Here is a 14,189-nt window from a genome sequence, read left to right as displayed (position 1 = left end):
TTTATATTGGCGTCTTTATCTTTTCTTTCCTTGTTTGACATGGTGCAGTACTTTCTTTGTATGGTATTTCGCTAGCTTATTACATTTTAGATCTTTTGTATCTATTCTTGATGCTATTCCTGCATTTGGCTTCATTTAAAGCTTGTGATTGTTCAATGGTCTTTTGGTGGATGCTTACTAATGATAGTTATTACTGCTAGGAGTCAATCATATTACATCTATTTGGGACCATTTTATATGATATTTTTCACCATGTATTCACATTAAATCTTAACCCTCCATTAAAGCTTGTTTTTGTGACTCCTTTACCACAAGTTGAAAGTTCATGCAAATTGGCTTTACCACAGTGGTTTCACCCTTCGATTGGGAGGAGGTTCTGAATTTGAGCGTTGGAAGATGGTTTTCAAATGTCTGTTTAATGTAATTCATAGGTGGTTCCCCTACTGTTGTTTGGAAGAAAAAGAGAAAGGAACCATGATAAAGCTTATTAGCATATTGATTCCCATGAGTTTGATAAGCATATTTCTGTTACTACTGAATTCTGAAAAGTCCAGCTAAAATGACGGGTTTCTAACATGTACAAAGTAAAGCCTTTAATACAGAGACTTGTTCTTTTGCATTTCTTATTTGATAAGATGAGTCTTAAATGATATATAATTCTACACAAACTTCAATGGTATCTGTAATATGTGACAATTTAATATGTTGTTGGACGCATTATCTGATTTTACTTAAATTATCCTTTCTAGAACTGTTTGTCATCCTCAAAAGTTGATGTGTCCATGTTGCTGAACGTTATGCCCATGGACCAGTATTTCAGAAAATTTATTTTGGACTTCCTTCACAGCTAAATGCAATGTCGTAATGTGCATAAAATGCAAGTCGGTACTATGTGCTATAAAGTTTATTGTCTTTCTTTTTCTTTCCCTTTTTTTTTTGAGGGAACATCAATTTTATTATCAAGGATATTAATACATTAGCAATGAAGCCTTATCTTAGTATATTAGAGCTATACTGGATTTTGTTATTATGTAATGGGATTTTCTTACTATTGCACTTATTTGTTCCTCCAGGATTTTGAACCCCAAGCACTAAACTATGAGTTGAAGAAAAGTAACACATCTCAGTGCTTAGAAGGAATTGTAGTTGATTTGGAGTCACGGGTATCAAGCAATTCAGTTGTACGGAATGAATTTAAATCTGAATCTGTGCCAAAAATGGAAGACTTTGATTCAACAAATAGTTCATCTGTTGTTGGCGTAACTGAAAATCTGGGATCAACATCTTCAAATTCTTGTACATCATCTACGGAGAGAAGCGATGTTGAAACTGCTACAGCAAGAAGTGATTCTCCATTTTATAAGCTGAGAAAAGATACCACAGCATTTGTTGCACATACATTAGAGAGAGGGAGAAAAAATCTATGGCAACTTATAACAAGTCGTTTATCTGTCTTGCTTTCCTGTTCTGCTATCTGCTCAACTAGCAATTACCAATTTCTGAGGAACTATGAAGATCTTAATGTATTTATTTTGGCTGGTGAAGCATTCTGTGGAGTGGAAGCTGCTGATTTCAGGCAAAAATTGAAAGTTGTTTGCGAAAATTATGTTGCAGCCTTTCATCGTCAAAATGTTTATGTATGTATCACTTCCATTCATCTTATAATTTTTTTCCTTTTTTGGAATATTTTACCTCTTGATCGAATAAATTGAAACTCTCTCTTTGTTGAGTAACAGAATCACTTAACCTGCACTTGCTCTTATGTGCATTTATTATTAGTCATGCACTGTTGCACATTTTTCTCCTCTATAAAAACTTGTGCTGTTTCCTTTCAGTTGCTTTGATGTTTCTGTTTCCTGTTTTCCTTTGTTTTTTTCTTTGTTTTCCTCTTTTTTTTGTGTTTCCAGATCTTCGGAAATATGACCTGATTTTGTTTCTTTATTGATTTCTCAGATAGTTGCTGATCATTTTGCATGTTAAAGAAAGTATAGAATCTAATTTGTTGTAAATATACACTAAGTACTTGCATTTCATGCGCAAGACATGCACCTGCGTGTGGACACGCTGATACATGGATATATACATGCATATGTGCATGCATGTGCCATGAATATGTGTTTACGTAACCTTGATGACAATGTTTACATGAGTTACTTGAACTCATTGAAGATGTATATCATTAAAAAAATATACATAAAACCTCACTAGACTATCTTACTGGATCATCACTGAAATCTGATCACTGTCAAATGGAAGACCAACAACAGTGTCACTGAAACTGGAGTGGATGGATCATAATGTTTTGAATCTGTTTGATCACTGCCATTCTTCCATATTCCAGTCATTCTTTAGATGCCACGTTAGGCTAATTCAGGCTAAAATTCTAGTAAATTTTGATATTTTAAGATTCTTATTCTACAGTACCTTCTACACATGTAGAGGGAATTCAATATGTTTGTTGAAAAGTTTTGTTGTATTGATTGAATATTACTGCCCAAATTTATTCAAGCTAGCTTGGGGGCTGATTCTATCTCTCTTTCATATCTTATTCAAGCATAGGACAAAGTGATTGAGAATCGATTGTGATGGTATGGACGTGAACAACAAAGATAGGAGAGGGCTTGGGTAAGGAGGGGTATTTAATTTATCTCGAAGCAGAAGGATTGGAAGACCTAAGGTAACATGGATGTAGGTTGTCAGAAAATATGGAAAGGCTTGAAATAACGTAAGAGGCGACCTTGAATAAAAATACTTGCTGAATGAGAATCCATAAATGCAACATCAAATAGTTGGGAGTTTTGGACCAAGTGGTTTTAAATATTGGTGGGACTAGGGGTGTGCACTGTCTGGGTCGGGCAGGTTTAGGGTTATTTTTGAAACTAAACTAATCTAAATAAGTTTCCTAAAACCAAAACTGAAACGGAACTGACCATGTGAATCGGTTCAAATTGACTTGAAAATTCGGTTCGGTTGGGTTTGGGTTATTAGGTTGAGTGGTTGAGATAGTGGGTGTAGGGCATGTGGTTGAGATCCGCGAGGGTGAACTCACCTATGTACCTTGAGGTTCTCCTGCTGCACCGCCTTAGTCGCAGGACATCAGCGTTGGATCCTGGCACCCTCCTATATGCCGCACATATTCAGAAAAGCATTTCCTAATAACAAAAGAAGAAACTAAAACATTTCGTCAAGCAGTTGAGAGTCTTGAGACACATATTCATTAATGCATTTCCTAGTCACAAAAGGAGAAACTAAAACATTTGATCAAGCAGTTGAGGCATATATTCAAAAAATCATCTCCTAGTAAGTAGTAATGAAAGGAGTTGTAATAAAAGAAAATGCACCATGTCACCGATCGTAACCAAAGAAAAACCATTGGCAGAAGCAACAGGACCTAGAGAAAGAGAGTAAGAGAGGGCTAATTTTAGAGAACAGAAAGTGGGCATCGTGGGCGACTATAAAGAAGAGAGGAGGAAGCAGGAGGAGAGTACCAAGGGTGATGGTGGTATCCGTAGTGTGGTTGAGGGGCCAGGCATTAGGGCGCACTAACTGGAGAAGATGGCGCTTGTAGAAGTGGATGGGGAAGAGACGTCGGTAGGCTTCCACCTCAATCTCCCTTGGTAACCATCCCGTGTGCTTCGTTCCATTCTAATGGCAATGTTTTAGAATCTGGATGCATGGTATGCCGTACCAGCCCAAATCGGATGGTATGGGGCGTACCGTACCGGTACTCGGTACCGGTGGCATACCAACACTTGATATAACAAAAAATTCTATACTATACCGTACAGATACTGTGCTAGTATGCCATTGGTACGAAGTCTGGTACCGAGATGGCGAACCTTGCATGGACATGGGGAGCCGCTAGAGAGGTGGCGATTTCCGGATGGAAGGAGGCCGAGAGCGTGGAGAGTGGGAGATAGGTGAGAGGGCAGCTAGGGTTTAGGGGTAAATTTCATATATATATATATATATTAATGTCTGGGTAATGGAGATTGTTGATGTTTGATCAAACGATTCAGAGGTGTCAGGATTAAAAGAGTTGAGAGAGCTGATTCCATTTAGTCCCACATTGGCTATTTGTTCCTCATTTTAAAATGAGATTCCTCATGAGTCCTCTCGTCGAGCATGATATCGAGGAATTTTAATTTGGGGGGGTGGGGTTTAGATCTTGGGTTATGGTCGGTTTGGGTGCGACTAGTGCATCGGGTTGGCATGCCCAGTCCAATTAAGTTGGTATATATGTGGGTCGGTTTGGTTTAAGTTGTATTTTTTTTTTTGAACTGAAACAACTTAAACCAAAACTAAACCAATTTTTCAGTTCCAAAAAATTCCAAACCGAAACCAGACCGAATGTGGAAAATCCTAATCCAAACTAAACGGGAAAAATTGGTTTGGGTCGGTTTTGTGATTTGGCTGATTTTGTTGCACACCCCTAGACGGGATGAGGGCATCCCATCATCCTGAGTAAAGGTGGGGTACCATCTTGAGTGTTGGGACAAAGTTGGGAGTTTGATTGGGATGAGACGACATCTGCTATCATGATTATTGGGACATGGGGCATCTTGTACCATGGAAACACTGGGACGACCCCATCCGAGGGCTTTAAACCTTCGTTGGGATAGGGCTAGATGATTATAATTATGGTTATAGCTCAAATATTATGGACATGTAGATTGTCATTAACCAAACAATAAAATGATATATAAACATGTTTTTCAAATATATATATATATATATATTCGAATATCATTATTAACTTTACTATGAAACTGACAATATGATGAGCCAAAGACCCCAAACAATGCATTAATATGTAAACTTGTGTTCAACATGTGTTATGCATCTAAGGAAGTATTGATGGCTGTGATTCTGCATCTAGTTAAAACATGTTCCATTATTTATATAATTTGATAAAAATACTCCAACATTTTGGAGGTCCGCTACTTATGTTTCACTCCTATTTGATGAAGAATTGAATGCAATGAGAGGTGTGCTTATTAATTTTAGTAGTAGCTATTAGGATTGGGGAGTGTGGAGACGTGCAGATGCTCAGATATATTTGTATATATTAGAAAAGGAAGACATGATGTCAGATGCCATCTGTGGCTGGTGTCATTCTTTTTCTTAATATTTCTGTTTCTAATTTTTGATATTTAATAGATTTTTTATTATTTCAGCCAGAGCTAGAGTCTTATGTACAAGGTTCGCAAAATCGGTACTATCAGTATTCAGTACATTACTGGGTGGTATGACATTTTTGACATATTGAGATAGGCATTCAAAGTTTCAATACTTTTTTCTTTCTCCTAGTCATGATACCATCATAAACCGGGTAGTACTGGGTGCTTTTGCTCAGTTTAGACTAGTATGGATCGGTTTAGCTTATATACCAAACTGAATCTTGGTACCATATAGTATCTTACTGGTACCATATGGTACAGCCGGTACTTTATAGGGGGGTATAGGTTAGTACAACAAATCTTGCTATAATATATATAATTAACAAATAACAATTACGAAATATAGTGCATTGCCTCTGTATTAGCAACTAATTTTAAATTTGAAAATTGCGTTTAAGGACACTCTTTTTTCGCTTTACATTCTTCATCAGTTCATCGTATTAGACTCATAAGATTCTTGTTACTTGAGCTTCGTACTACTGCATGTTACATGAGCTTCTTACTAGTTGCTATATTTTATAGGAGTTGCATCCATTACAATTTTTTTAGTATAAAAAATGGCTAATACGTAATTGCTGTCTGATCATGACTGGATTTGTATCTTCTATTAAATGTCTGCTATGTATCAGGCACTTAAGATGGTCCTGGAGAAAGAATCTTGGGTGAAAATGCCAGCAGAGGCACTACAAGTAATCAGTTTGGCTGGTCTTATTGGTGATGGTGCTCCCCTGATTGTTCCTTCTGTTGGTAATGCTAACATATCGTCAGCACTTCACTCTAAAAAAATGTATGATCCAACATTTACTGGAAAGCAGAATAATGGATTTGCCTGTTGGCTTAAGTCAGAAAATTTATTTTCTTCAAAGCTGGCATCGGGCTCTAAAGAATCACCAAAAGCTCATTTATTATTCAATGGATCAATGGCCTCAGATTTAGCTGATGGGCATGCTGTTGATCTCTTACATAATAACAGTATGTCTGCAAAGGGTCATTCTGGTATAAATGGAAGTAGTTCTCTTATGGAGGATGAAAATGAAGATCTTCTTGCTGACTTTATTGATGAGGATAGTCAGCTTCCTAGTCGAATATCTAAATCAAGACCTGCTAGAAAAAATTTTGCTAATTGGAATGATGAAGAAGTTTCAGCCCAAACGGGATCTTCACTTTGTCTGCTAAGGTAGCTGTTCTAAAATCAAAAAGGAAATATCATGTTTATTATATATTCTTGTTAAAATACTAAAGCTACATAAATTTAAATGAATCAGGTTAATGGACAAATATGCCAGGCTCATGCAGAAGTTGGAAATAGTCAATGTTGAGTTCTTCAAGGTATCATTCTGCATACTGTTTCTTTTTACTGCTTTGAAACCTTGGCAGGAATATTATTGAATCTTTTCCCTTGTTCTCATTGAGTTATTGCAGGGCATCTGTCATCTGTTTGGGATTTTTTATCTTCATACTTTTGAGACATTTGGCCAACAGGACATAAATCAAAGTGGAAAATCCTTACCAGATACGCTATCTTGTGAGCAGCTGTTTTTTCTTTTTTAATCATCTCTCTCTGTGCATCTGTGTGGATGCATGTGCACTGAGTGATCTATTATATGTAATTTATATATATCAATAAATTACAAACTTGCTTGTTTTCTTGTCATGGTCAGCTCGGCTTAAAACAGCCTTATCGAAAATTATGCAAGATTATGACATGTGGATCAGACCCCAAAATGTAGCATGTTCACCCTCATCACCCATGTCATTAAATACAGCATTCACACATATGGACGTAATGCCTACTATACCGCCTAGTACCATGTTCGGGCAAGCCCCAAGTACTTCATTTGGGTTGAAGGTATATGTTCCTTACATTGTATGTTCATACCATGTCAATGTATGTTTTCTTTTAAAATATTGATTTTTTTCTTTTTTAAATGAATTTAAATTGACCAACAATTACTAAGGACGCAACCCTTAATTTGAATATAAATGTCTATGAACCTGATGTTTTTCTTTTGCTTTCTTTGCAGATTATTTGTTATGCAGTAAACAAATTGCATGTCATAATCCTAATTAAGTGCTTCTGTTGCCTTATTATAATGATAATATTAGCTGATGCTTTTGGTAAGATTGATATGAAGGTCAATTTAACCAACTGTGCTATAATTCTCAATTGACAGGACATGTGTGGGCTTATATTGACAATCAATACTTTAAGCTAGAAGATTTTAGTCAATGACAAAGTTTTCCAAGTGGCTCCTCAAAATTTATTATGCTAGACCTAATTGCTTGTAATGATCTAGAACCTCGTCCAAAAAGGCTAGTTAGAAGGTGTTATTTGGGTTCCTTGTTTCTATATATGTACTTAAGATTTTTCCAGCATACAACCGATGTGGGACTAAACACTTGACCACAAGATCCTTACATACTCCTGTTAAAAACTTGTCAGCCTAAGGGATCATATCCAATTGCAAATACCATGATCGACCCGTGATCAACCTCAAAAAGCTCATGGTGCCGTGCCTCTTAGTCACAAATGAATTGTGGGCTAGATTAGCTCAGATATTATTTATAATGACCGAGGACCTCACCCTAAAAGACTAGCCAGAAGGTGTTGGGTTCCTTGGTCTTATATATGCCCAAGATCTATCCAATGCATAATTGAAGTGGGACTAGTCACACATATGCACGACTCCTCATGCATCCCAATTTAAGTCATCATGTCCTTACCTAGTAAAAGGTCCAAATCCCATCTAATCCAATCACAAGCACCATGATTGGCCTATAGTCAACCCCCGATAGGCCCATGCTATAGTGCTCCCTAGGCCATATGGGTCATGGGCCAGGTTTGCTCTAATACCTTTTATAATAATCTAAGATCTCACCTCAAAAGGCTATCCTTAACCTTGAATAAGTGCCCAAGTTTTCCTCGGTGCACAACTGATAAGGGACTAAGGATACATCCATATGTCCTCACATACAAGACCCTTTTAAACCTTGGTATCCTCGCCAAGTGCAAGGACCAAATCTTATCATATCTAATCACAAATACCATGATTTATATGTGATCAGCCCCAAAAGGCCCATGCCATAGTATCTCCCAGCAAGGTTCGCCGTCTTGGTACCAGATCCTGTACGGATGCCACACTAGCATAGTGTCGGTATGCCTCTGGTACCAGAATCGGTACGGTATGGTACATTCGGTATCGTCCGGTTTGGTACGGTACGGCATACCATGTCTCTTAGTTACATAGGTCGTGGGTCGGATCTACTTTGATACCATTTGTAACGACTCATAACTTCGTCCAAAAAGACTATTCATATAGTGGTATGTGGGTTTCTTGCCTTGTATAAATATCCAAGATCTCCCTATTACACAATTGGTGTGGAAATAAACACGCCCATAAAGGTCCTCGCATTGCTACTATGACTCATTTTTGCTAAAAATACCTAAATTTGATAGGAATGTATTAAGCTAAATGCATTTGTATGTGGAACTATCTTTTTGTATTTCATCTAACTGAGCAACACAAGGGACAATGACTGGTAAAAATTTGCTCAGATACCATGTAACAAACTTAACAGGATTTGGGAAGAGCCAAGGAATGTACGTATGTAGGTAGAAATATGAAGTAGCCACAAGTGTAGTAGCACCATGATGAATAAGGAAAGTATTCTAGGCACTAAACACTTTGTATGCTCAGCTTAATTGGAGCTAGGATGTATCAATCCATAAATGAGGGCGATAAGTCTTTGTTTTGTAATAAATAAATGAGAGCATAGTCACCATAGTGCAAGTATACCACAATACCAAAATTACGTTCTCATGTTGAACTCATACATGCAACATGATATGCACACATATTTGTAGATGTATAAGGACAGCATTAATGTTCCCAGACATAGCCAGCCCTTGTGTACGAAAATGCATGATCAGCATTCTGATTCATCAATCCACATCTTTTCTCTGTAATTGTGCCTCAAAATACAATCGGACAAGTTTTGATAGTCCCTAACCAAAATTAACATAAAAAATCACTTCTAGTTGTTGGGAAACTATTCATTTAGTTCCATGGATCATCCTTCACTAGCTTGACCACTGCAGTCTAGTAAATATGCGTGTTTGTTTGCCCTAAGAGCTACAATACATTGATAACTTCACCATTGCTTACAGGAAAGATGTGCAGGTGCTGAAACAATATCACTAGTCGCACGACTATTGTATAGATCGAGAACTCATCTCCAGTCAATGCTATTGCAGCACAATGCAACAATGGTTGAAGATTTTTTTGGTAATCTGGTATATTTACTTCTTGTGATAGCTGTAACATTGTTAAGCTCAGGATCTTTCATTATGTGCCAAGGTTTCAAGTACTGGTGCAATAGAGTGCACTGCCAATCTGGAAAAAAAGGACTAAAAATTTTCAGGACCATTTTTACTATTAAAATTTTTGAAATGTTTTAATGAGTGTTTTGCTGATGCAATCCTGGTCTATATACTGGTCTGGCAGTGTCTGGCACTTAAAACCTTGATACCTTAGAGGTCAAATCGTGTCTTCTGCTTCTTTCGCAGCTATTAGCTTGGATATTATTCTTCAAATCTGTTATCTGAATCTTCATATTTTAAATTATATTGGTGATAGCAATTAGACTTGTTTTGTGACAAAATATGCCCCTTTTTTCAGGTAGATTCCGTTCCAGATCTCTCTGAGCATATTTATAGGACGACAGCACATCTGCTTCTACATATCAATGGGTAGAGTTTTGACAACCCCTAACATATAGGCTTCTTAAATTAAAAAATAAGATGTTTATGGAAAATTATTGGTTGTTACTCTAGCAATTCTTCATACTTTGAGCTGTGAATTGTACACCATGTTTTACTAAAATATCATTATGAGCAATTTTTCATTGTGTTTTCTCAATACTGCAAATCTTAAACTTACCAATAGCGCAATGGTCTCAGTTGTTGCATGGTGTACATTAGATACCACAAGAGCATTGATATTTATGTTATATGGAGTATAGAATACTGTAAATGGAAGGGAACCATACTAGCATCATCGAACTTTAAGATTGAATGATTCATTTATCCACTATTCTTAATTGCCTGGTATTAGCCGATACAAATGTTTCCTTTTGCAGATTCTCTTCTCGCTAATGATATCTGCACCCCCAAGGGGGTGTGTGTGTTAATGATAACAAGAAGCATTGATTCTGAGTTTAATGATGGAATTTGTGTTTGGTTTCACGATGAAACTAAAAAGTTCATTAGCTATTTACAATTCCTCTAGTTTACATATGAAAGTTTACTTTCACCCTCAGTTCTTTTAAAGTCTTATGATCGTTTCTTGGTATTTGCTTGACCAAAATTGGTGATAGAATATAGAAATACTATTTCAAGTTTAGCATGTCCTACTGAGATTTGACATGACAACATGGTTTGAACATGTCACTAGTTGGCTTGCACTGAAAATAAACTAAGTTGCATAATCTTCTTAATAGCCCATTTATTGTTGGTTGAACCATGCCAAACTGGCCGGTTGGAGGCATACCGAAACAGACCGGTCAGATACCGGCAATGTTCATCCCATTGAAACAAGATATATCACTGCATTGTTCGAAGCTCATTGGTTACTGCCTCTTGAATCGAAAAAGAAGGCTCAAAGTTCCTCCAACTTTCCCGACGTTCGAAGCCCTCCCGGCCAGGTGAGTCCCCCTCCCCTCCCTTCTCTCTCTCTCTCCTAGACTAATGAAGCTCAAAGCTCCTCCAGCTCTCTTGATGCTGTTTGAAGCCCTCTGGCCTGATGAGTCCCCACCCCCCTTCTCTCTCTCTCTCTTTTTCCTGAGATTCTAGAAGTAGGAGAAGCGGGCGAGCAAAACCCTTACCTTGACCCTTGAGGGCTTTTCGATTGGGGGCACAGTGATCCTCGCTCCTCCCCTCCCCTCCTCTTCCCCTTCTCCCTCTCCCTCCCGCTGGTTCCAGTAAGCTATGCTTTGGTATGGTACGTTTGTACCATACCATACCAATGACCGGCTGGCATGCTTGTCAGTATTGGTTCGGCATACCTTGAGCTAGCCAATAATATTTTAAGAAAACTATTTTTCCCTCACGTAGATGAGGAAGGATACATAGGTTGAGGACATGGTTCAAAAATCTAGTTTCAATTTTAGCCATGCCCAGTGAGTTTCAGTCTCAGTAGTTTCATATATTTCATTGATTTTATCCTAATAAAAGATATCAAATCCATAAAATGTCACATAATTAAAGAAACAATGTTCAATTACTTTTGAACTCATCAAAACTCACTTGAATATTATGGTTTTATATTGTTATCTTACTATACTGTACTGACAGCCCCAATTTGCAAACTAACAATGATATAATATTAAAATGGGAAAAAAGATTGATATGAAAACTGTCCACCGTAAAAATTTATCACATTGTTTGTTAGGCATCATTGAGTATGAGCTGAAAAGCTACAAAGATGAGTGGTACTAACCACAAGTAAATTGACGGTTATTCAATATTCCAAGAATGTTTTAATGTGCAGAGAGTCATGCTCTATGCTTGTACTTTGTACCTTGGGAGAATGAAGATTTATTTAAGTTTAAAAAGTGGATTATGGTCGTAATATCAGTCATGAAGTGGCAAGTCTCTATTTTCCTTGTCTCTATATTTATTAATAGCATTATTCTTTACTCACAAGACTAGCATTATGCACATGCAAATACCTGCAAGCTTTATGTTTTAATTTGATAGCATTGTCTGACTTCACTTTAGATTGTTATATCTGTAAGGGTTTATAGTGCACTCTTTTGTTTTCTGATTAAATATATCTGTTTTGACCAAGGATTAAAGTTTCCCATGTGGATAGCATGTTTGCCTAACAATGACACGATATATTTTGTTGCATGCTATGTTGTGCTAAGTTGTCAATGTACGAAGAAATATGGATTGGATCAAATTGGAAAATGGAAAGATTTGTACAAGATATATATTTTGTCATCACTTTGTGGAAAATCCATGGGTGTGGATATGTCAAATAGCCATTATTTGATTAGTGAAATAATCTCCCTCTCAAAACATTACATTTTTTAAACCAATGTAAAATGAAAATGTTTTGTTCAAAATGAACAAGATATTTAGGATCCGTTTATATATAAGATCATAATTATTGACACGGACCTTTTCCACATAAAAGGGGAATGTTTTGTTAAAGTAGAACCAGAAAAGTGATGCGGATCATTCAGGAATCAAAGTACTTGACATACATTGGCTTTGCACCATGTGTAATACCTCATGCAGCTAGGACTATGCGAGTGCAGTATGCCAATCTCTTACACATTATGAAAAATGCCATGTCATGCTGCGCCACAGCACATAAAACCATGGCTGCCTCTCTCTCTCTCTCTTTATGGGTTTGGGACTAAGAGCTGCAAAGTGAGGGCATCTTAACAATATGGGAGTCTGTTTGTTACTAGAGAGACTAGGGACAGATTTGGAGGCGAAAAGATGAGCCATGACTCTCTGCTAAGCATGAAGTTGGGGAACTGAAGAGATGTATGGGTTTAAATAGTATCCGGATAGCTTATCACTTAGCATTGTTAACGTGGAATTGCCTCTTCGAAACAATTTTCATTCATTTAATATCCTTGTCCCTTCTTTATTAAAATTTCAAATTATTCATTATTTAGGAATGTAATTCAGGCAGCGACCTATGCTAGCTGGCATGTAACGTGCTAGGCCAAATGTTGGATTGTTCCTGGGGGTTCCAAGCCATATCAACCCATATCAGTTGGCTCAAACTGAACCAAACATCATTTTTTTTACTCTTTTTGAAGTTTTGGCATGTTACAGCACCTGTCCACTCACTTTCCTACCTTCTGACTTAAATCCATGTTAATAATTTTGCATGTTGGATTTCTGCATGTTTGCCAGATGTTCAATGAAAAAAGAAAGTTTTGCAAATTCCGCAATATATAAACCTATAACCCAGGTTGAAGTGCACATCAACATTATTTAAGTGGCACAAATGTAAACATTTCCAGCTTATGTATCATCTTTTCTTACAATGCAATGCAGGCCCAAGACGTATAGGCAGAGTTTATGTTCCAAACAATATTGTTTTTGCTCTCTCTCTCTCTGAGCTACTATTCTTTGTTAATTTAGATCTTTATGGTTTTGCATTTTTATAGGTTGGTTGTTGTATCTTAGGTATGCAGATAGGATCGCAAATGCAAAATGGGAGGTGAAAGAGCTTGGGTTAGAGCACAATGGGTTAGTCTTATGTCTATGTTTGGATGCTATGGTCTTTCTTCCTTTATTAGTTTCTATGGTTTGAACTTCAGAAGTCTTCTTTTTTTTTTGTGAAATTCTTGTTTGTTTAGTGTTTACTTTTGGCTATTATCATTCTATTTTCATTTTGGATTTTCTTTTTAGGCAAATATCACATCAATATCATCTTGTGCTTTGGCATCTTGACACAAAAAAAATTAAAAGCGTAGACTTGCATGTGATCATCTTTCAACATTTCAAAAGGAACATTGTTACAGAAAACTTCTAAAATTTTCAATTTTATTTTCAGCATGTTGGTTGTTGATGTTCATGCAATATGAGAAACATCTGTAATAAACTTTATATTACATGCATGTATCATGAGAAAACAGAGAGTGTCATAATTGATTACTAATTTATCTCTACTTATAATCTAACACTTGTTCACTGCCTTACTGCCTTACAATTTAACAAATTTCTCATGGGATTCTTCAACCTAAGAACCTTATTATGTTTAAACTACCAACTCTGTAAAACTTAGTCTTTGATCCTTCGTGAATTTCGGGAGTATTTTATAACTAGTTATAATAGACATGCAAATGCACATCACTTCTAAATATTTTGGATGTAGGATAATTTTATTAACTTTTAAATCTTATACTGATTCAAAATTAATTAGCTATTAATTTTGTTAAAAATAATTGTGCGAAGGGTTTTCTTTGAGCAAAATGGCCAGC

General features: G+C 36.6%; 1 protein-coding gene across 8 annotated transcripts in view; it reads left to right on the top strand.

The window, feature by feature from the left end:
- LOC103716995 (uncharacterized) overlaps positions 1–14,189 on the top strand; it is a 54,879-nt gene that overhangs the window by 31,849 nt on the left and 8,841 nt on the right. For 5 of the 8 annotated variants that reach the window (XM_017845175.5, XM_088718046.2, XM_039123661.3 and 2 more), the window contains 8 exons: positions 1,074–1,637; positions 5,810–6,357; positions 6,446–6,509; positions 6,603–6,705; positions 6,842–7,029; positions 9,349–9,474; positions 9,860–9,930; positions 13,393–13,455. In XM_017845175.5, the coding sequence (XP_017700664.4) occupies positions 1,074–1,637; positions 5,810–6,357; positions 6,446–6,509; positions 6,603–6,705; positions 6,842–7,029; positions 9,349–9,474; positions 9,860–9,930; positions 13,393–13,455 (1,727 nt within the window). Of the gene's footprint in view, positions 1–1,073; positions 1,638–5,809; positions 6,358–6,445; positions 6,510–6,602; positions 6,706–6,841; positions 7,030–9,348; positions 9,475–9,859; positions 9,931–13,373; positions 13,456–14,189 lie in introns of all 8 variants that reach the window. The other 3 variants (XR_015976224.2, XR_015976225.2, XR_015976223.2) reach the window with 3 other exon arrangements.

The sequence above is a fragment of the Phoenix dactylifera genome, chromosome 3 (genome assembly GCF_051530095.1).
Source record: "Phoenix dactylifera cultivar Ajwa chromosome 3, Ajwa_hap1_PhDact_Kaust_v1.1, whole genome shotgun sequence".
Taxonomy (NCBI): Eukaryota; Viridiplantae; Streptophyta; class Magnoliopsida; order Arecales; family Arecaceae; genus Phoenix; species Phoenix dactylifera.
Note: the sequence above shows the minus strand (reverse complement) of the source record. Positions and strands in the feature narration are given on the sequence as shown.